General features: G+C 38.6%; 1 protein-coding gene and 1 non-coding gene across 18 annotated transcripts in view; one reads left to right on the forward strand and one right to left on the reverse strand.

The window, feature by feature from the left end:
* Positions 1 to 21,762, forward strand: part of LIMCH1 (LIM and calponin homology domains 1) — a 348,524-nt gene that overhangs the window by 289,132 nt on the left and 37,630 nt on the right. For all 17 annotated transcript variants that reach the window (XM_074324616.1, XM_074324606.1, XM_074324608.1 and 14 more), the window contains one exon: positions 2,038 to 2,256. In XM_074324616.1, coding sequence (XP_074180717.1) covers positions 2,038 to 2,256 — 219 coding nt within the window. The remainder of the gene's footprint in view (positions 1 to 2,037; positions 2,257 to 21,762) is intronic.
* Positions 8,947 to 9,105, reverse strand: LOC141570296 (small nucleolar RNA SNORA76). The gene has a single exon (XR_012494301.1). It is a non-coding gene; the product is annotated as a small nucleolar RNA SNORA76 (small nucleolar RNA).

Raw genomic sequence — 21,762 nt, forward strand, 5'->3', positions numbered from 1 at the left:
TCTCCTTTACCTAGGGCCCACGATGACGAACTGTGATGTTTCATGAAGGAAGGTTTGCTGTTGATGTGGCTAAGAACAGGGGTAGGGAATACATGTATTTAATTTGGTATCCAAGGCATCTAACCTGATAATCTAGGTGTCTACTTCCCTTCCTTTATATAAACAGTATGATATGGTCATGTAAACCAGGGGTGTCCAAACTGTTTTCAACGTTTTTTACCAAGGGCCATATGCAGTAAAATACACAAACAGCAGGGCCACTCACTGGAGGTGAAGTACGTATTGCCTCACCTGGTTTATTTAAGTAAACTAAATATATTCTTGGAATTTGCTGCAGGCCAATTAACAATGGATTGCAGGCCGCAGTTGGCCCGCGGGCCACAGTTTTGACACCCCTAATGTAAACAGAAGAATTAGGACAGAGTGACTTAATGGCAACATTATGGCCTTGAGAAAACCCGGTTCCTTACCATTGTGACAAGACAATATAGAGGACTCAGGAAGATCATTCGTGGAGGGGTGGATTGAGGTCCTTCTGTTCTAGAGCTGGGGCTCGCTCTTGAGCACCAATGAGCCTTCAGTCATCGTGGCTATCAGCCTTATTCCCAGCCCCACCACTGAGGGGGTGGACCCACTTGTGGTCAAGGGTAACATGTAAATGAACAATTGTTACCAGGTAATGCCAGGACATAAGCCAAGGTGTGTGTGTGTGTGTGTGTGTGTGTGAGTGAGTGTGTATATGTTCTCGTGGGGAGGTGGGTGGAGCGTGGGAGGCGGAACACAGGCTCGGTTTCCCAGGACAACATAATGAAGAATAGAGGAAGATCAACTATTTCAAGCTTAAGGAAATAGTTTTCAAATTGAGAGTTGCCACTTGTTGCTAAGTTATAAAATCAATATAGTGGTTTGGAATCATCATTTTAAGCAAAATGAAGTAGACTAGAACACAATTAAAAAAAAGAAAAACGGTGCATCACATATAATAAAGGTAAATATTGTTTTGTGAAATTCTTGTTTCAGTTATATTTATGTGTATGTGCTCAGCCGTGATTTAAATTTATTTCTCGTGGATTACAGACAAAGATTTTAGGAGAGCTAGTCATAGAAACTAATATTTGCATACTTAAAATGAGCCAGGTACTGTTCTAAACTCTGTATATATATTAATCCATACAATTGCCATAACAGCACTATCAGGGAGGTACTATTATAAATTTTGCAGATGAGGAAACAAGTTGAAGATTACACGGCTGTTGAGTGATAGAGCCAGAACTCAACCTTAGGCATCTAACTGCGGAGCCTCCTCTCAACTATTCTATAGATCCTGTGCCTTAAACTTCAAGACAGAGATTTCTAGATTCTTTTCATAAGCCAGACTAACCACACTCTCAGCACCTCCTTTCTTGCTGTCACTGTCTTCCCTAGACATGGGTGCAAAACAAAAATATTTTAATGTATATGGCCTTTTTTCTTGAAAAAAAATGGGATTGTAAAATTAACTAGAAATAGACATCTACTGAAACATAGCATAGCATCAGGTTCTGTGCCCTCCATGATAGCATCAAAAAAAGTACCCACGGCCCCCTACCCACCCAGGAAAACTTGTAAAATTTTCCTCATCTGAGGTGGTTCCACCTAATTTATATACTAACCAGATAAACAAAACCTCAAAATTGTAGAATAGCAGTCAGAATTTACATGAAAAATTATGGGAGCCCAAGTAGGTGGCATGTATTTATATGTAAGATTCCTTGATTTTCGATACTTTAAAATGGAAGCACACCCTATGTAAGGTGAACATGAAGTGTAATTTAAAGTAAAGTGGCCTGAGAAGGCCAACTACTTTTGAAGGAGACCCTCAACAATGGCTCTTGTAGGAGCCCTAATTTCTAAAACCAATCCAAGTATATGAAAACATATTCTTTGTTGGACTATGATTATTAATTGATAATATTTTAAGGTGATTCTGAATATGTTATTTGGTTATAGCCTTTCTTTGGGGAATAGCATGTTTTCTGTTCATTCTGGTTTTTATAGGTAGATGGGAAAGTCAGCATGAATGGAGAAACGGTTCACGGTGATGAGGAGGAGAAGGAAAGAGAGTGTCCCACGGTGACACTTGCCCCGTCGTTAACCAAATCTCAGATGTTTGAAGACGTGGCCAGAGTGCATGGGTCCCCAGTGGAGTTGAAACAAGACAACAATAGCATTGAGATCAACATAAAGAAGCCAAATTTTGTTCCCCAAGAACCGACAGTAAGAACCAAACATTATTTTCTTATTTGGGATAATTCCATTGTGAAAGAATCTACTTTTAAAAATAAGCCGGTCTTGATAATGATCATTTGTTTCTATGTGGGTGTAGTAGTTTGCTAGCGCTGCCATAACAAAGTACCACAAACTGAATGGCTTAAACGACAGAAACTGTCTCACAGAAGTCCAAAATCAAGATGTTGGCAGTGTTGGTTCCTTTGTTGGCTGTAAGGGAGAATCTATTCCATGCCTCCCGCTACCTTCTGATGGTTGCTAGCAATCTTTGGTATTCCTTCACTTGATGTATCCATCTTACCCTGATCTCTGCCTTCATCTTCACATGGCTCTCTCCTTACGTGCTTGTCTGTGTTTCGATTTCCCCTTTTTATAAGGACATCAGTTCATACTGGATTAGGGACCCACTCCGCTCCAGTACGACCTCAGCTTAACTAATTACATCTGTAACAATCCCATTTTCAAATAAGGTCACATTCTGAGGGATTAGAGGTTATGCCAACAACATACGAATTTGGGGCGGGGGACACAATTCAATACTAACAGTAGGTATAATATAACATGTAATATAAATTGGGAATAAGAAAAAATTTTCTTGTCTTCACATTATTGATGTCTAATCTTATAGAAAAGTAAATAAGTTTCTAAAATATCATTTTTTCTGTTTGTTCAGGACCCCATCAGACTTGTTAATACAGTTTGAAAATAACTGGTGCCATCAAAACCAGGATGGCTTTCTACCCTTGACAACATGTATAAAAGGGTATTATTTTTATTAGTTAAAAACACTCATTATAAACCAAACTAATTTTTTATTAGCTTAACCCCCTAAATTCAGAGCAATTAGTAGCATTATTGAATGGCCAAGATGAAAAATGTAGGATAATTCAAGAAGAGCAGAAACGAAAACTCAAAAGAACATTATATTTGCCGCTGTGGAGGATAAAATATTATAGGAAAGATTACACCTTCTTAAATCTCACACCAGAAAGGCTCATGCTGGTTTTGCTGATCAAACCCAAACTTTTACTACCACAGATGCAGCCGAGCTTTTGGGGTGCAAGATAGACTCTTTTCAATCCCATTTGTTCTCACCAGACGCTGGTGTCTGCAGTTTTAATTTATAGCATTTTGAGTTGGAGTTATATAGGATAAGGAAAACTGTCAGCATTTTCCCTCAGCACCTAGAAAGTTTTGGTCCAGAGGAAAACTTGTCTCCCAGCTCCAGGGCTGAGATAGATGACCTAGCTAGCTAACCCCACCCAGCAGACTGGATATTCTTTCTCTTATCTCTGGGATTTGTCTTTTGAAAAAATAAAATATTTCTCAGAGGAGTTGAAAAGATGTAATTCTTTCCCACTGTGCTCAAGCCCTGTGGAAGAAATTCAGATCGGAATAGACCAAAAATAATTTCCTCAGCATGGTAACATGTCTGCTGGTCTCCAGGAGCAACGTTTTGTGATCCAGGCAAATGCTGAGTCTCGCAACCAGGAATTTCATTTCACTTTTCCCTTGCATAAATGTCACCGTCTCTGAAGAGTTCTTACAGATTATCACAAGATGGAATATTGAATTCTGCTAGTAGCGTGGAAACTTTCCCAGTAGAGTCAACATTGACTTACACTCTTAAATTTAATTAGAAGTTCCCCAAGTTCATTCGACATTTCAGTGGTGGAAGTGCTTTTCTAGGACAGTTAGTAATTCTGTTCTTATTTCTCTTGCCACACTTAATAAAGAGCATTTTCTAAGTTCCCTTCATAAACACCTTTCCCCGCCTCCATCCGGTTCCTATGTCAGGTCAGAGCTCTTCGTATGCACTATTGAGCACAACTCTTTCTCACTTACTTTGGAAGAGCAGCAATGTAGGTGCCACACTTGGCCCACGGCACATGCCACATAACAGAAGTATACAGGGCTTACTCAGGCCCAGACGATTACGTACGAGAACAAATCTGAAGGGCTCTGCTATCAGGCAGATACTTTCTACCTCTGCAGGTCTGCCCTCTGACCATTTGGTTGTGATGGTTTAGAGAACACTCTGCCTTTGGCTGAATAGATTTTATTCCTGACAGAAGTGAAAGGAGTAAGTGAAGAGACCAGATGGTATAAGGCATAACGTTCATATACCAACTATTTAATCTCTCTTGGTGTAAGTTTTTATTTTTAACCCTTTGGTGGAGTACAAAAGCTTTCCCTGTCTTATATGGAGACTTATGGTAGTAAGTACAGGACTCCAAAAACAGAAAAAAAGGGTGTTTTGTTTGTTTTTAGAGCCATAAGAGTGCCCTTTAAAATATGCTCATTCTCAATAATGACTAATTTCCTTATTTTTACAATGAGCAAAATAAACAGAAAATATTCTCTTTTAATGCTCAACATTTTCTACTTTAATTGTTGTACTGCCAAGCTCCCTAAAGGCAAACAGAAGACGTGAAAGATTTCCCATTGATTACATATCCCCAAAAGTATCGGACCTTAAGAGAAACAAAATTAGGTGATCTGAAAGAAAGAGGATTATTTGATACCGTGTAATGGAAAACCCAAACAAAAAGGTGCCTTGTGAACTTTCTTCCCAGAAACCAGCCTGATCCTGGGCAGACTCAAGATACAGGTCCAAATTCATGGAAAAGCCTGAGAGTCTCTTCCTCCAAGTATCTATTTCTTAGAAAAGCTGCCTAGTTTAGAGTAATTTCTAGTTTAATAAACCCTAGTGGTTCTGAATAGGTCATTCATTTACCCTGTGTCTAGCACTTTAGGCTGTTGAATTCACTATGACTCTCACCTTGTTTTCTGGGTAGATGACTACCTGTAAACTATGTCTGTTAGACCGTAAGCCAAGTTGTTAGCTGTACTACAAGAAATGTTGGCTCATTACAGAAACGCTCTTCATACTCGCTTACAACTTACGACACAAAGAGTTTTCCATTCAGAATGTGTTACCCCAAGAGTCATTCTAAAAGAATCTCTTCTCCAACAAACCTGCTCCTCATTATACTTCCTCCTCCATATTCCAAGAAAAGCATTTCTTGACAGTGTAACAGCCCGCATATTCCTGCTGCAACTGTGGAACTAATTGGTGATGGCAAAATATGGGGACCAGCATAAAATGTGGGGCCGCACTGCAGGGCCTCCCAGGGCTTGATCGCTGTTTGGATCTGATTTGCTGTTTCTAATTCATTTGCCCCATTCTATGGGGCTGTCAAAGGAATAGTGTTTTTCTCTTTAAATAGTGTCTTTCTTCCAAAAACTGCATTCCCAACAGATACACTTTTTTTACAGAGGAGTAGCCTCACCCACCACTAAAATGTCACAGTTCCTTCAGGGTGAGCTGGTACTGTTCAAAGGGCACAGCAGCAGTAGGCAGGGGAACGAATCCAAACTGTGAGGCAGAGCAGCAGAGAAGGGTGGCTGCAAGACTCCAGTTGGGGACAGGAGGAGGTCAGAGTGTCAGCCTTTTGTGCCGACACAACCACTTTTTTGCGACATTATGTCATCCCTTCAGTTTCCTTCTTCCTCATCTTTCTCATTCCAAACTCTTGGGACCATGGTTCTGTTATTTTAGAAATAGATTCTAAATTAAGTTAGGCTTGCTGTTGTTGTTTTTTTAAAATACTCTGGTTGGATCTACTGATACCAGCAACCCCAGATTATCCTCCAATGAATCATCTCTAAGTGATGCAATTGTGATGCCCGTTACCTTGCCAATGCTTGCCTGCTAATTGATAAGCATGAATTAAGGACCTACTCTGTGCCTCATTTTTGAAATAAAAAAGAAAACCATTAACTTGCTGGGAAAGCAATTCATATAAAGCAAGTAGAATAAAACTGTATTTAATTAAGTGCTAGGTGATAGGGTCAGAAGACTAGAGGGATGTAAGATTAGAAAGAATAGCTATGATCATTATAGGTTGAGGTTAGTCGGGCAGGTCTTGTGTGGGATGTGGATTATGAAACTTGACCGTAAGTGCGGGACTTGCGTTTGAAATGCAGGAAGGAATTTGGTATTCCACATGTTGGGAATATTCTCCTATTCCTATATTCCACAGGTTGAGCATAGCAGAAACAAAGGCATGGGTGGTGAGGAGCCCACAAGAGCACCCAAAGGGTGATGAGGGTGACTAGATGGTGTACACTCCAGTCAGAGGGACAGGTTTCCCCCACCCCCTTCCGGTTATCCCTGCGATATTTCCCAGTTGAAACCTAACACTTTTTTTTTTTTTTTTTTTCATTTTAAAACATTGGCTTCTGTAAGAAAATCTTGTCATAAAACAAATTCCTAGAATCCAGGATTGGTAGAGACTTTGGAAGGTCTTCTAATCTGAGGACTCATTTATCCTGTTTAGCGACCTACAGAAAGATGTTTTATGTCTCCCTTGAAGCTATTCCAGTGTGTTCTTGATCCACTGTAAGTTATATTTGAATTTAAATCTCTTCTTTCCTCGATGGTACCAAAAATGACCCTTTCCTAAAATACCTAAAGTACTCCATGCACTAGGTCAAAGATCACACCCCACCTGAGCAAGTTAAACTGTCTGAGCCTCAGTTTGTATTTAAAATAAGAAGAGTCAGAGTATACGCATTCAGTGGTTATTGTGAGAATTCATGTACATAGAGCACTTAGCATGATACAAAAGCAACTCAGACAGTGGTGCCCTTAAGTTATTTTTAATATTGTCATATAACAAACAAGAGAAAGAGAGTTACCGTATATTTTTCAGAAGCCTGGAAAGGTGATACGTGTAAAGTTTTTTTGGGGTTAAGGAAAGATCGACAAAATTGCCATCTTGAACAGATGTGAGTTACATACAAATGAGATGAATTCCTTGTCATCTTCCAACTCAGCTTGTCAGTTGTTCCAGTTGTAATTCTCTAAGAAACATTCAAGTGTGAACAGCTTTTTCCAGAAGACAATTGCCCGTGCACATGCCCACACGATTCTTCCTGCAGCTCTTTTTGCTTCTCTTATTGTTCACTTTTCCCCAATTTGGCTTCCCTCTGCAGCCAAGATCCCCAGGACACCCACTTATTGACCTCTGTGTCACTCCATCCCATGACCACTGATGAGCTTTCCCTTGCCAACTCATCCCACATGGTGTCGCATGTGCCCTCCCTGCCGCCCAGCACCTTCCCACCAGGTTTTTGGCAATTCTCCCTCATTGACCAGGGTAGAAACTCAGCTATTAGATACCTAAATTATTTCATCTGCTTTTCTCAAACTAAGAAGGTAGGTCTCTTTTTCCCACCTTGATAAAGCTCTAGGCCTTTTCCTGAAAATGCAGTACTTTCCTAATGTTTTCTGATCCAGGAAAACAGACAAGCAGATCTTTTTTGAAACATTTCATTTTGCAAAGACAGCAGTGTGAAGGCACTGGAGTCGGTGCTGTTTTCCTTATAACTGAGACCCACTGCAAATTCCTTCTAGACATCAAATGTCAACCAACATTTCTTTAGAAGCATGTATTCTCCATCTAGAAGTAATTGAAGACTATTAGATTTAATGGTCTTTAAAAGTCATTAAAGATCGTTAGGTACAGAAGCATTTATAGACGTCAAGAAAGTATCCATCAAGGACAATGAAAAAATCAAACCCAGCCCGTCTTACTTGGATCAGAGCCTCACGTTGTTGGTTTGAAAAGTTTAAGGCGAAAAGAAAAAGTTTAAGGAATGGAGAGGCTGATTCTTCATGTAGATCCTCTTTCATCCAGTGAAAATAGATATGTATTTGAAGGTATAAAAGTGAAAGGGGAAACACATGCATGGCATATGTGATACCTGGGCCAAGACATAAGTCGACTGATTTTTCCAGGCTCGTGTCCAGATAAGTTATTCAAGACTGGAGCCAGGAAATCACTCGGCGTCAGAGAATGGTAGCTCAGGAGAGGACCTTGGACATCATATCTTCCAGTCCTTAGAGGTTAAATGATCAGTCCGAGTTCTAGAAACGGGACCACCCACACCCTAGGTGTCTGACTGTTCTTGAACTCCTGCTTCATATTTCCAATTCATTCTCTCTGGGCCAGCCCACCAATAAGAGTCTTGTTAAAAATGAGCAGCCAGATGCCAGGTAGATTTTGTGGCTAGACCAGGTCCCTTTGAAGCCAGGAAACTGCCAACTCCCACCCGTGGCCTCAGGGCTAAGTCTGGCATCAGAGCCAGTTTGGATCCTGTTCTCAGTCAGGGGAAGCCAACTCCTGACTTAGGCCCCTGTAACCTTTCTGTGCTGTCATTCATTTGTGTCCAGGGATCTGTTTTTATTTGTTTTCATTCTTGAGACTGTTACCGATTGGAGAATGGAAGGCCCCTCCTCTATTTAGCTGTAACCAAAGGAAAGTATGGGTCAGAAAGTGAATTTTCCAGCAAGGCAGGTTTGTTTCAGGCAAACCTCTGAGTCTATTAGGACTGGTTAAAACTGCCAATTTTGAACGCATCGCCTTTGAAATAATGATGTGAGTTCAAAAGTCACAAGCTTTCAGGATGGAGTGTCCAGATACAAGTTCATTAAACTGGTTTTGGAGAGTTCCCTTGATTACATGTATTCTATAGATATTGCAGAATACAGATAAATTATAAAGAAAATATAAACTACCTATTACTCCAGACACTCAGAAATTAATACTAAGACTTTTTTCCCCTACAAACCCCCCTCCTCTGGAAACCCACCCCAGGCAGCGCGGTGCCGCCTGTGGCTGGCGGTTAAAAGGGCCTGCGGGCAGAGAGCAGACAGCTCCAGTTATGCGCAAGCCCATGCTCTGGCGCTGCAGCCTGACAGCACCCCCATCCTGTCCCCCACCCCTGGCGACGTCACCGGCAAGTGCAGCCGAGGCTCAAAGGCAATGGGAATACTAAGATTTTTTTTTTTTTAATGAATATCCTTCTTCTCTTTTTCATAAAGTATTTTTTAAAATGGGCTCATGTTATTCAAATTGTATTGTAGCTTACTTTTTCTCTTCATTTTTCCTGAATATTTTGCTAGTAATCACCTGATTTTGATGAGTAGTATGTATGCATTTAAACAAAGCTTGAGAGCATAAATTTCACAAATAATGCATAGAACATGCCAGATACTGTACTAGACCCTTGCCCCACTCACAACCTGGACTGGATGGAAAGTCCAGAGATGACGTGATGGCTGGCGGCAGTCTGGCCTCAAGCCACCCTGGAAAGTGGAGACTTAGCTAAATTGCCTCCTGCCCTGAGAGCTTCTAGAGTTTTCATCAGAAAGTACAGAATAAACGAATGAGAGAGAGAATAGAAAGAGTGAGGTAGAATGGATAAGAATGTATGGAATGAAAAAGGCAGCTTGAATCATTTCAGCACTAAAACTAGGACTTTCAGATTCTAGATTGCTTCTTACTGAGCAGAACCTTTAAATTCCTGGGGACAGCTTTGTGGCTGCGCCTCCCAGCCCAGATGATTGGAGCACTGAGGTACCAACATAGGGCAGGGTTGCCGCCTCCCCTACTGGCGAGCAGTATGACCCTGGATAAGTCACTTAGGCTCCTAGGTCTCAGTTTCCTCACATGTATAAAGGGAATCATATTGGTACATATTTTATAAGCTTGCTCTGAGGATTAAGTGAGACAATCCATGTCAGGTACCCCAACAGTACTGACATACGGTAAATGCAGTAAATACTGATCATGGCTTCAGTAACCACAGTATGTGTACCCTTTAAAGCAGGGGTGTCCAAACTGCGGCCCGCGGGCCAACTTCAGTCTGCAATCCTTTTTTTATTGGCCCGCAGCAAATTCCAAAAATATATTTAGTTTACTTAAATAAACCAGGTGAGGCAATACGTACTTCACCTCGAGTGAGTGGCCCGGCTGTTTGTGTATTTTACCGCATATGGCCCTTGGTGAAAAACGTTGAAAAAAGTTTGGACACCCCTGCTTTAAAGCATCATTTTAAGGGAAGACAAATGGGGCCATCTGGGAGCTCAGTATCTGAGTGATAAGTCATATAGAAATGCATTAAGAAATGTGAAAAATCTTGAAAGTGGAAGTTCTCCATTAGTCACGCATAAGTAAAATATTATTGGAATGTGGTGTGCTGGTAAAATAATTCTTAGTGAAATAGTGCTTGAGGATTTTGTCTCCTTTGCATTATAAATTATGTCTAAAGGACTTCAAGAATTGTCTTATTTCATTGATTCCAAGTGACATACTTTCCACATTTGAAGATCTCTATATCAGGATAAATCTTATATTCAATAGCGTGTGATATTCAGCAGTGTGTTTACTTTCTTAGTAGTACCTAAAATAATACAACTTAAAATTGATTGCATCTGAGATTTAATAAAATATGTCCAATTCTTTGTTTATTTGGGGCTGGGGAAGCTTTCGCTTGTTTTTTGTAGTTATTTATTTTATTTCTAGTAATTGAAAACACCAGTGTTCTCAAGAGCATTGTTCATCAATATTTAGCTGCAAATTTCTTTCCTAACCTTAGTTTCCTATAATCTAACCTATTTGGGGGGAGAAACCTAAAAATCAATATTGGTGACAGTATTTTATACATTAATATCAAAGCAAAAAATACTGTCATATATTAATATTTCTCCGTGTGTATATGGAGCACTTTAGATTATAAAACCCAGCTTATTCTTTTGTAATGTTAGACTGGCTACTTGATCTTCAAATGCTACTATCTTAGCAGTCGTTAATGTAACAATGTAAACACACACACAACATAGATATGTAACAAATATAATAAAAGAGACTTCAGTTTATTTAACAATTTCCACTTATTAAATCTCTTAAAAGGGTTCAATTCAGGCTTGTTGATATAGTAAAAATTTATAAAATCCATTAAATAATATAAATGTGATGCTTATTTCCTGCCTAGAGTTTTAAAAGTGCATTTTAAGTTAATATTATGTTCTTCCAGAATTGATACATGTTTATCCATCATTAGAAAATGCTTATCTAATTATAAGGATTTCAAAACTACCCCATCCTCCAAAAGAAAAAGTATCTTTTTGCCACTGGATGCTATTGTAAAATCTTTTAGAAGCTTGAAAAGCATGTTGCTTAAAGTCGTCTTGTGTATTTTTTCAACTATAGTTGACATGCAGTATTATTTTATATTAGTTTCAGGTGTACAGCACAGTGGTTAGACATATGTATAATTTATGAAGTGATCCCCCCAATAAGTCTAGTACCCACCTGGCACTATCCATAGTTATTACAATATTATTGACTATATTTCCTATGCTTTACTTTACATCCCCGTGACTATTTTCTAACTACCAGTTTGTACTTCTTAATCTCTTCACCTCTTCCACCCAGCCCCCAACTCCCCTCCCATCTGGCAACCGTCAGTTTGTTCTCTGTATCTATGAGTCCATTTCTGTTTATTTTGTTCTTTAGAGTCCACATATAAGTGAGATCATATGGTATTTGTCTCTCTCTGTCTAACTTATTTCACTTACCATAATATTCTCTAGGTCCATCCATGTTGTTGCAAATAGTTAAATTTCATTTTTTATGGCTGAGTGATATTTCATTGTGTGTGTATGTGTATATACATACCAGAAATTCTTTATCCAATCATCTGTTGATGGGCATTTCCATTGCTTCCATATCTTGGCTATTGTGAATAGCACTGCAGTGAAAATAGGGTTGCATATATCTTTTCGAATTAGTGTTTTGGATTTCTTTGGATAAATATCCAGGAGTGGAATTGCTGGGTCATAAGGTAGTTCTACCTTTAATTTTGGGGGGAACCACCATACTGTTTTCCATAGTAGCTGCACCAATTTGCTATCCCACAAGGGTTCCCTTTCCTCCATACCCTCACCAACACTTGTTTGTTGATTTATTGATGATAGCCATTCTGACAGGTGTGAGGTAATATCTCATTGTGGTTTTAGTTTGCATTTCTCTGATGATTAGTGACACTGAACACCTTTTCATATGTATATTGGCCATCTGTATGTCCTCTTTGGAGAAATGTCTGTTGAGGTCCTCTGCCCATTTTTTAATTGGATTGTTTGTTTCTTTGGTGTTGAGTTGTATGAGTTTTTAAATAAATTTTGGATATTAACCCCTTATCAGAGACATCATTGGCAAATATCTTCTCCCATTCATTAGGATGTCTTTTCATTTTGTTGATAGTTTCCTTTGCTGTGAAAAACTTTTTAGTTTGATGTAGTCCCATTTCTTAATTTTTTTCTTTTGTTTTCCTTGCCTGAGGAGATATAGCAGCTAAAATATCACTAATGGCAGTGTCAGAGTTTACTTCCTATGTTTTCTTCTAGTTTTATGGTTTGGGGTCTTATTTAAGTCTTTAATCCATTTTGAGTTTCCTGTATATGGAGTAAGAAGGTGGTCCAGTTTCTTTTTCTTTTTCTTTCTTTCTTTTTTTTTTTTTTTTTTTGCCTGTGTATGTCTAGTTTTCCCATCACCATTTATTGAATAGACTGTCTTTACCCCAATATAAGTTCTTGCCTCCTTTGTTATAGATTAAATGACCACATAGTGGATTTATTTCTGGGCTCTCTATTCTGTTCCATTGATCTATGTGTCTGTTTGTATGCCAATACCCTGCAGTTTTGATTACTATGGTTTTGTAGTATCGTTTGATATCAGGTAGCATGATACCTTCAGCTTTGTTCTTCTTTCACAAGATTGCCATGGCTATATGAGGTCTTTCATGGTTCTATATAAATTTTAGGATTATTTGTTCTAGTTCTGTGAAAAATGCCATTGATATTTTGATAGGGAGTGTATTGAATCTATATATTGCTTTGGGTAGTGCAGAAATTTTATCTATATTAATTCTTCCTATTCATGAGTGGTATATGCTTCCATTTATTTGTATCTTCTTCAATTTCTTTCTTTAGTGCTTTATAATTTTCCAAGTGCAGGTCTTTTACCTCTTTGGTGAAATTTATTCCTAGGAATTTTAATTTTTTGATGCAATTGTAAATGGGATTGTTTTCTTAATTTTTCTTTCTGCTAGTTTTCTGTTGGTGTATAAAAATGCAACTGATTTCTGAATATTTTGTATCCTGCTACTGAATTCAGTCATCAGTTCTAACAGTTTTTGTGCATGTGTGTGGATTCTTTAGAGTTCTATATATATAGCATCATTGTCATCTGCAAATAATGGCAATTTTACTTCTTCCTTTCCAATTTGGATGTCTTTTGTTTCTTTTTCTTGTCTGATGCTATGGTTAGGACTTCCAATACTATGTTGAATAAAAGTGGTGAAAGTGGACATCCTTGTCTTGTTCCTGATCATAAGGAGACTATTTTAGCTTTTCCCCATTGAGTGTGATGTTGGCTGTGTGTTTGTCATATAGGGGCTTTATTTTGTTGGGATATGTTCCCTCTATTCCCACTTTGTTGGGGGGTTTTATCATAAATCAGTGCTGGATTTTGTCATATGCTTTTTCTGCATCTATTGATATGATCATATGATTTTTATCTTTCATTTTGTTTATGTGATATATCATGTTCATTGATTTGCAGATATTAAACCAACGTTGCATCCCAAGAATAAGTCCCACTGGATCATGGTCTGTGCTCATTTTACTGTTGAATTCAGCTTGCTAATATTTTGTTGAGGATTTTTGCATCTGTATTCATCAGAGATATCGGCCTATAGTTTTCTTTTTCTGTAATGTCTTTCTGGTTTTGGAATTAGGGTAATGGTGGCCTCATATAATGAGCTTGGGAGCCTTTTATCCTCTTGAATTTTTTGGAATAGTGTGAGAAGAATAGGTGTTGATTCTTCTTTGAATGCTTGGTAAAATTCACCTGTGAAAACATCTGGTCCAGGACTTCTGTTTGTTCGGAGATCTTTGATTACTCATTCTGTTTTATTAGTAGTAATCGATCTGTTCAGGTTTTCTGTTTCTTCTTGATTCAGCCTTGGAAGACTATATGCTTCTAAGAATTAATCCATTTCTTCCATATTGTCTAATTTGTTGATGTATAATTGCTGGTAGTATTTTCTTATGTTTTTTTTTTGTTTGTTTGTATTTTTGTGGTGCCCGTTGTCATTTCTTCTCTTTCATTTGTGATTTTATTTGGGTCCTCTCTCTCTTTTTCTTGATGAGTCTGGTTAAAGGCTTATCAATTTTGTTTTTTCAAAGAACCAGCTCTTGGTTTCATTGATCTTTTGTATTGTTTTTTTAGACTATTTCATTTATTTCCACTCTGACCTTTATTATTTCCTTTCTTCTCACTTTGGGCTTTGTTTGCTGTTTTTTTCCAAGTCCCTTTAAGTGTAAAGTTAAATTGTTTATTTGAGATTTTTCTTCTTTCTTGAGGTAGGCCTGCATTGCTATGAATTTCCCTCTGAGGACTGCTTTCACTGTCTCCCATGGATTTGGGGGCCATTATGTCTTCATTTTCATTTCTCCCTAGGTATCTTTTGACTTCTTCATTGATCTCGTTGTTAACCCACTCATTGTTTAGTAGCATGTTATTTAGCCTCCATATGTTTGTGTGTTTTTAGGATTTTTTTTGGTTTGTTTGGCTTTTTGTAATTGATTTCTAGTTTCATACCATTATGGTCAGAGAGGACGCTTCACATGATTTCAATGTTCTTGAATTTATTGAGACTTGTTTTGTGGTAACATGTGGTCCATCTTGGAAAATGTTTCATGTGCACTTGAAAATAATGTGTATTCTGCTGCTTTGGGGTGAAATGCTCTAAAAATATCAATTAAATCCATTTGGTCTAGTATGTCATGTAAGGCCGCTGTTTCTTTGTTGATTCTCTGTCTAGAAGATCTGTCCATTGGGGTCAATGGGTTGTTAAAATCCCCTAGTATGATTTTATTACTGTCCATCTCTCCTTTTATGATTGGTCAATATTTGTTTTATATATTTAGGTGCTCCTATTTTGGGTGCATAGATGTTTACTAGGGTTATATCCTCCTGTTGGATTGACCCATTTATCATTATGTAATGTTTTTCTTTGTCCCTTATTATAGTCTTTGTTTTAAAATTATTTTGTCCAATATAAGTATTGCTACCCAAGCTTTTTTCATTTCAATTTGCATGAAATATGATTTTCCTTCCTTTTATTTTCAGTCTATGTGTGTCTTTCTATCTGAGATGGCTCTCTTGTAGACAGTATATATATATATGGGTCTTGTTTTCTTATTCATTCAGCTACGTATGTCTTTTGATTAGAGCATTTGACCCACTTACATTTAAAGTGATTATTGATAGGTACATAGTTATTGCCATTTTATTATTCATATTTTTCATTTTTGTGTGTTTTTCCCCCCTTCTTCTTCTTCTTAAAGAAGTCCTTTTAACATTTCTTTTAATACTGGGTTGGTGATAATCAATTCCTTTCTTTTTTTTTTTTTTTTGGTCTGGGAAGCTCTTTATCTCTCCTTCAGTTTTAAATGATATCCTTTCTGGGTAGAGTGGTCTTGGTTTTAGGTCCTTGCTTTTCATGACTTTGAATATTTCATGTCACTCCCCACTGGCAACAAAGTTTCTTTTGAGAAAACAGCTCATAGTCCATTGGGACTATGAGCTGTTTTTGTTTTTGTTTTTACCTCCCTTGAAGGTAACTAGTTGTCTTTCTCTTGCTACTTTTTAGATTTCTCTCTTTGCTTTTTAATTATGGTGTGCCTTTGCCATTTTAATTATGATGTGTCTTGGTGTGGGCCTCTTTGGGTTCACCTTGTTTGGGACTTTCTGCATTTCCTGGCCTTGTATGTCTATTTCCTTTGTCAGGTTAGGGAAGTTTTCAGTTATTATTTCTTCAAAGAGGTTCTTGATCCTTTGTTCCCTCTCTTCTTCTTCTGGAACTCCTATGATGCAAATGTTGTTATACTTGATGTTCCAGAGATGCCTGAAACTATCTTTGGGGTTTTATTTTTTTTATTCTTTTTTTCTTTTTGTTGTTCCGATTGGGTGTTTTCTCCTGCCTTGTCTTCCAAATCACTGATTTGATCCTTTGTTTCATCTAGCCTGCTGTTGATTCCTTCTAGTGTGTTCTTCATTTCAGTTGTTATATTCTTCATTTCTGGCTGATTCTTTTTTATGGTTTCTGTGTCCTTTTTAATGCTTACTATGTCTTTGTTGAAGTTCTCACTAAGTTCCTTCAGCATTCTTATAACCAGTATTTTGAATTCTGTCCTGTCTGCATTTGTTTCTATGTATTATGTAGGTCTCCTATTTCTCTCAGTCTTCATAGGGTGGCTTGACGTAGTAGGTGTCCTGTGGGGTCCAGTGGCACAGTCTCCCTGATCCCAGCACTGTGTGCTCCAGGAGTGTCCCTTGTGTAGGTTGTGTGCCCTCCTGTTGTAGTTGAGCCTTGATTGTTTCTGTCATGTCAGTGGGTAGGATTGACTCTCAGGCTGACTGGCTATGAGAATTGGCTATGCCCACAGTGTATGAGCTGCAGTGTGGGGGCTGACCCCTCATACAGGCATTTACCCCACAGGCTCTTGTGCCTGTTGAGACCACCCTTTGGGTGTGCTGCTGTGGGAATGATCGGGTGGTGCTCTGTTTTGGTCAGAAGCCAGCCTCTGGGTGTGTTGTTTCTGTTGCCTCTTGGGAGGGGCTCTGTGTAAGCGTGGTTCAGCCATTGCCTATAACCAGCCCAGGGCTACTTGGTAGCAGCTACACAGCTATATGTGATTGGTTGCTGCCTTTGCTGGACCTGGAGGCATGTGGGGTGACTTCATTGTGAACCGAGGCTGGCTGCCACGAGTTTCGGGTGTGGGGAAGCTTAGCAAAAGGCCCAGCGTCCCTCTACATATCTTGCCACCTGCCCATAAGGCTCAGCCACTGAAAGAGCCTCCTTAGATGCTTGGGTCTGGGCTGGTTGCCCTGGTGCTGACTGTGCCTCTGGTGCTGTTCCGAGAGTTGGGTGGGGCAGAGTCCCAGGGAGTCACTGGTGTGGGGCGGGTGGTGTTCACAAGATTAATGCAGATTCAGGTCTTGCGCCCATGCCAAGCTTGTGGCTATTCTGGGAACCGCCCAGAGAATGCCATGGCCAGCTGCTGCTCGCTTCAGCCTTCAGATTCCTGAGATCTATCCAAGAAAGGCTGCAGCATGATCTGGGGACTTCCCATCACCAAAAGTGTCCCAGGCAGCCACACAAGCCACAATGGGCCATCTGCTGCTGAAAAAGCCTCCAGCAGTGTGCGGGGTAGGGTTGGTTACCCAGGAGCTGAGAGTGCCCCCAGCAATGCCATGGTAGGTTGGCAGGGTAGGGTCCCAGTGAGTCCCCAGGGTGGGGTGCATGGAGTTCACTAGGCTGGTGTGGTCTCAGATTTGGCCATGTGGGGGAGGGCTCAACACAGGAAAGATGGCACCACCTGTAGGCTACACTTGAGGTGGGCTCCACACAGGGATAGTGGTGGCTGTCCCTCTAGCTCTCACTCTGAAGCTACACAACTCATTGTTTCCCTGTATGTCTCTCGCACCTCTTCAGTTACTGCCTCTCCGATAGAGCCCAGGGTAAGTGCCTACAAGCGAGTGAGTTTGTGCACAGCCCCTTTAAGAGGACATCTGGGTTTCCAGCCACCTTCCATCTCACTGGGATGGGTGGAATCCTCATGATTTTCACAGCGAGAAATTGTGGGAACTCCTCTTCCAAGAACTGGACTGCTGGGCTGGGGAACCCACTCTGAGGCTGGGAACCCTCATGCTTCAGGGGGAACCTCCACTGCCAAAGTATCCCTCCTGATGCCAACCACTACCCGTGGGTGTGGGGTCAGTCTGTTTTGCGTCTCCACCCCTCCTACCAGTCTCAATGTGGGCTCTTCTCTATATCCTTAGTTATAACGTTCAGCGGGTCTTCAGATGGTTCTCGAGGTTGATTGTTCTATAATTTAGTTGTAATTTTAATGTGGTCATGGAGGTGGCAGGCACAACTTTTACCTATTCCGCCATCTTTTTCCACCTGTTTTTTGTGTATATATATATATATATTTTAAAGATTTTATTGGGGGAGGGGAACAGGACTTTATTGGGGAACAGTGTGTACTTCCAGGCCTTTTTTCCAAGTCAAGTTGTTGTCCTTTCAGTCTTAGTTGTGGAGGGTGCAGCTCAGCTCCAGGTCCAGTTCCATTTCTAGTTGCAGGGGGCACAGCCCACCATCCCTTGCGGGACTCGAACCAGCAACCTTGTGGTTGAGAGGACACACTCCAACCAACTGAGCCATCCTGGAGCTCAGTGGCAGCTCAGCTCAAGGCGCCGTGTTGAATCTTAGTTGCAGAGGGCGCTGCCCACCATCCCTTGTGGGACTCAAGGAGTTGAACCGGCAACCTTGTGGTTGAGAGCCCACTGGTCCATGTGGGAATCGAACCGGCAGCCTTTGGAGTTAGGAGCATAGAGCTCTAACCACCTGTGCCACCGGGCCAACCCTGTATATTTTTTTAAACACAGAAAACTTGCAAGTAATTTTTATTTTTTTACATTAGTTTTTTCCCCCAATTTATTTATTACACATAACATAAAATGTATTATCTTAACCATTTTTAAGTGTACAGTTAAGTGATGTTAAATATGCTCAAATTGTGTAACTATCACCACTATCCATCTCCAGACTCTTCATCTTGCAAAACTGAAACTGCATACCCATTAAAAAACTCCCCACAGCCCCCTTTCCCCAAACCCTGGCAATGACTGTTCTACTTTTTCTTTCTCCCATGCCCAAGCCTCTGGTTACTACCATTCTAATCTCTATTGCCCTGAGTTTGGTGTTTTTTTATTTTAATTTTTTAGATTCTCCATATAACTGAGATCATGAAATATGTGTCTTTCTGTGCTTGGCTTATTTCACTTAGCATAATGCATGTCAGCTTCATCCATGTTGTCAAAAACGGCAAATTTCTTTCTTTTGTAAGGCTCCATAATATTCCGTGTGTGTGTGTGCGCGCGTGCACTATATAATATATTAACATTTGTATATATACAAATTATATCTATTGTATATATTAATATTTAATATTAATATATAGTAATATAAATATATGTGGGTATAAACTATATAAATAATGTATGTGCATAAGATAAATAATATATATGTATATATAGCTCACATTTTCTCTATGTATTTATCCACCAACATTTAGGTAGTTTCCATGTCTTGGCTGTTGTGAATAATGCTGCAGTGAACATGGGAGTGGAGATATCTCTTTGAGATACTGATTTCATTTTCTTTATATATATATATATATATATATATATATATATATATATATATATGTGTGTGTGTATATATATGTATACATATATATGTATACAAAAGTGGGATTGTTGGATCAAATGATAGTTCTATTTTTAATTTTTTGAGGAAACTTCATACTATTTTCCATAATGGCTGTACCAGTTTACATTTCCACCATGGGTTTACAAGGGCTCCCTTTTTGCTACATCTTCAACAACACTTATCTTTTGACTTTGATAATAGCCATTCCTGACAGGTGTGAGGTGATGTCTCATTGTGGTTTTGATTTCCCTGATTATTAGTGATGTTAGGCGTCTTTTTGTATACCTTTAGCCATCTGTATTTCTTCTTTGCAAAAATGTCTATTCAGTTACTTTGCCCATTTTTTAAAATTGGGTTATTTCCTTTTATTTGTTATTGAGTTGTAAGATTCCTTATGTATTTTGGATATTAACCCCTTATCAGAATAGGATTTACAAACATTTTCTCCTGTTCTGTAGATTGCCTTCTTGTGTTAATTACTTTCTTTGCTGTGCAAAAACTGTTTAGTTTGATGTAATCTCATTAGTTCATTTTTGCTTTTGTTGCCCATGCTTTTGGTGTCAAATACAAAAATAATTGATAAGACCAATGCCAAGGAGCTTTCCTCTGTTTTCTTCAGGGAGTTTTATTGTTTCGGGTCTTCTATTTAAGTCTTTACTCCATTTAGACATTGATTTTTGTGCATGGTATGAATCCAGTTTTATTCTTTTGCATGTAGATATTCAGTTTTACCAGCACTATTTATTGAAGAGACTATCCTTTACCATTTTGTATTCTTGGTGCCTTTGTCACAAATAGCTAACCATAAAAGTGTGGATTGATTTCTGGGCTCTCTATTCTTTTCCATTCATCTATGTGTTGTTGTTTTTTTATGCCAGTACCATACTGTTTTGATTACCATAACTTGGTAATGTAGTTTGAAATCTGGAAGTGTGATGCCTCCAGTTTTGTTCTTGCTCTCAAGCTTGCTTTAGCTATTTGGGGTCTTCTGTAGTTCCATATGAATTTCAGGGTTCTTTTATTTCTGTGAAAAATACCATTGGAATTTTTAATGGGATTGCATTGAACTATAGATTGCTTTAGGTAGTTTGGACATTTTAACAATATTAACTCTTCCAATCCATGGACACAAAATATCTTAGTGTTTATTTGTGTCTTCTTCAATTTCTTTCATCAGCATTTTGTAGCTTTCAGTGTACGGATCTTTTACCTCCATGTTTAAATTTATTTCTAAGTTTTTTATTCTTTTTGATGCTATTATGAGATTGTTTTCTTAATATCTTTTTAAGATAATCATATATTGATTTTATATCCTGCAACTTTACTGAATTCATTTGTTTTAAAGTTGTTTGGTGGAGCCTTAGGGTTTTCTGTATATAAGATCATGTCATCTGCAAACAGAAACAATTTCACTTCTTCCTTTCCAATTTAGATGCCTTTTATTTCTTTTTTCTGCCTAATTGATCTGGCTAGGACTTCCAGTATAATGTTGAATAGAAGTGGTGAGAGTGGGCACCCTTGTCTTGTTCCTGATCTTAGAAGAAAAGCTACCAGATTTTCCCTATTAAGTATGACATTAGTTGTGAGCTTGTCAAATATGGCCTTTATTATTTTAAAGTACCTTCTTCTATACCTAATTTGTTGAGAGTTTTTACATGAAATGGTGTTGAATTTTGTCAAATTCCTTTTCTTCGTCTATTTAGATGATCATATGATTTTATCCTTCTATTAATATTGTATATCACATTTATTGATTTGCATATGTTGAGCCATTCTTCCCTCCATTCATAAAGTTTTTTTTTTTTTTTAAAGAATGCAGTGACCATTTCCACCAATGCCTTAACTTGAAAGGGCTTTCATTTTGGTTGCTTGGAAGGCAAATTTTGATTTATAGGTAAAATGTATATACTTATGAGAGATCAATAAATCCATAGCTTTTTGAGAACCCATGGGGATATTTTATAAAGTATTTAATAATGCCTTTCCTGAAACCAAATTTAGTCTTTATTTTAAAACCTTTAGAGTTTATAAAATATTTCATTCACACTTTAAAAAATTCAACTTTATCCCTTTACAATAAGACATTACTGCTAACAAACACAACAGTCATTAACTTGTTCTCTTTGGTTGTTGGGGGATATAGTCTAGTAAGTATTTGATTCAACCTTTCATTTACTTTTATCATGCAAATACTATAACATCAGTGAGAGAATTTTGGAATGCACTTTGGAATCAATTGGCTCCCAACTAAAGATCATGTAAAATGACACTGACTTTGTTTCTTGATTACAGAAGCAA

This window comes from Rhinolophus sinicus, linkage group LG02 (assembly GCF_036562045.2).
Source record: "Rhinolophus sinicus isolate RSC01 linkage group LG02, ASM3656204v1, whole genome shotgun sequence".
NCBI lineage: Eukaryota > Metazoa > Chordata > Mammalia > Chiroptera > Rhinolophidae > Rhinolophus > Rhinolophus sinicus.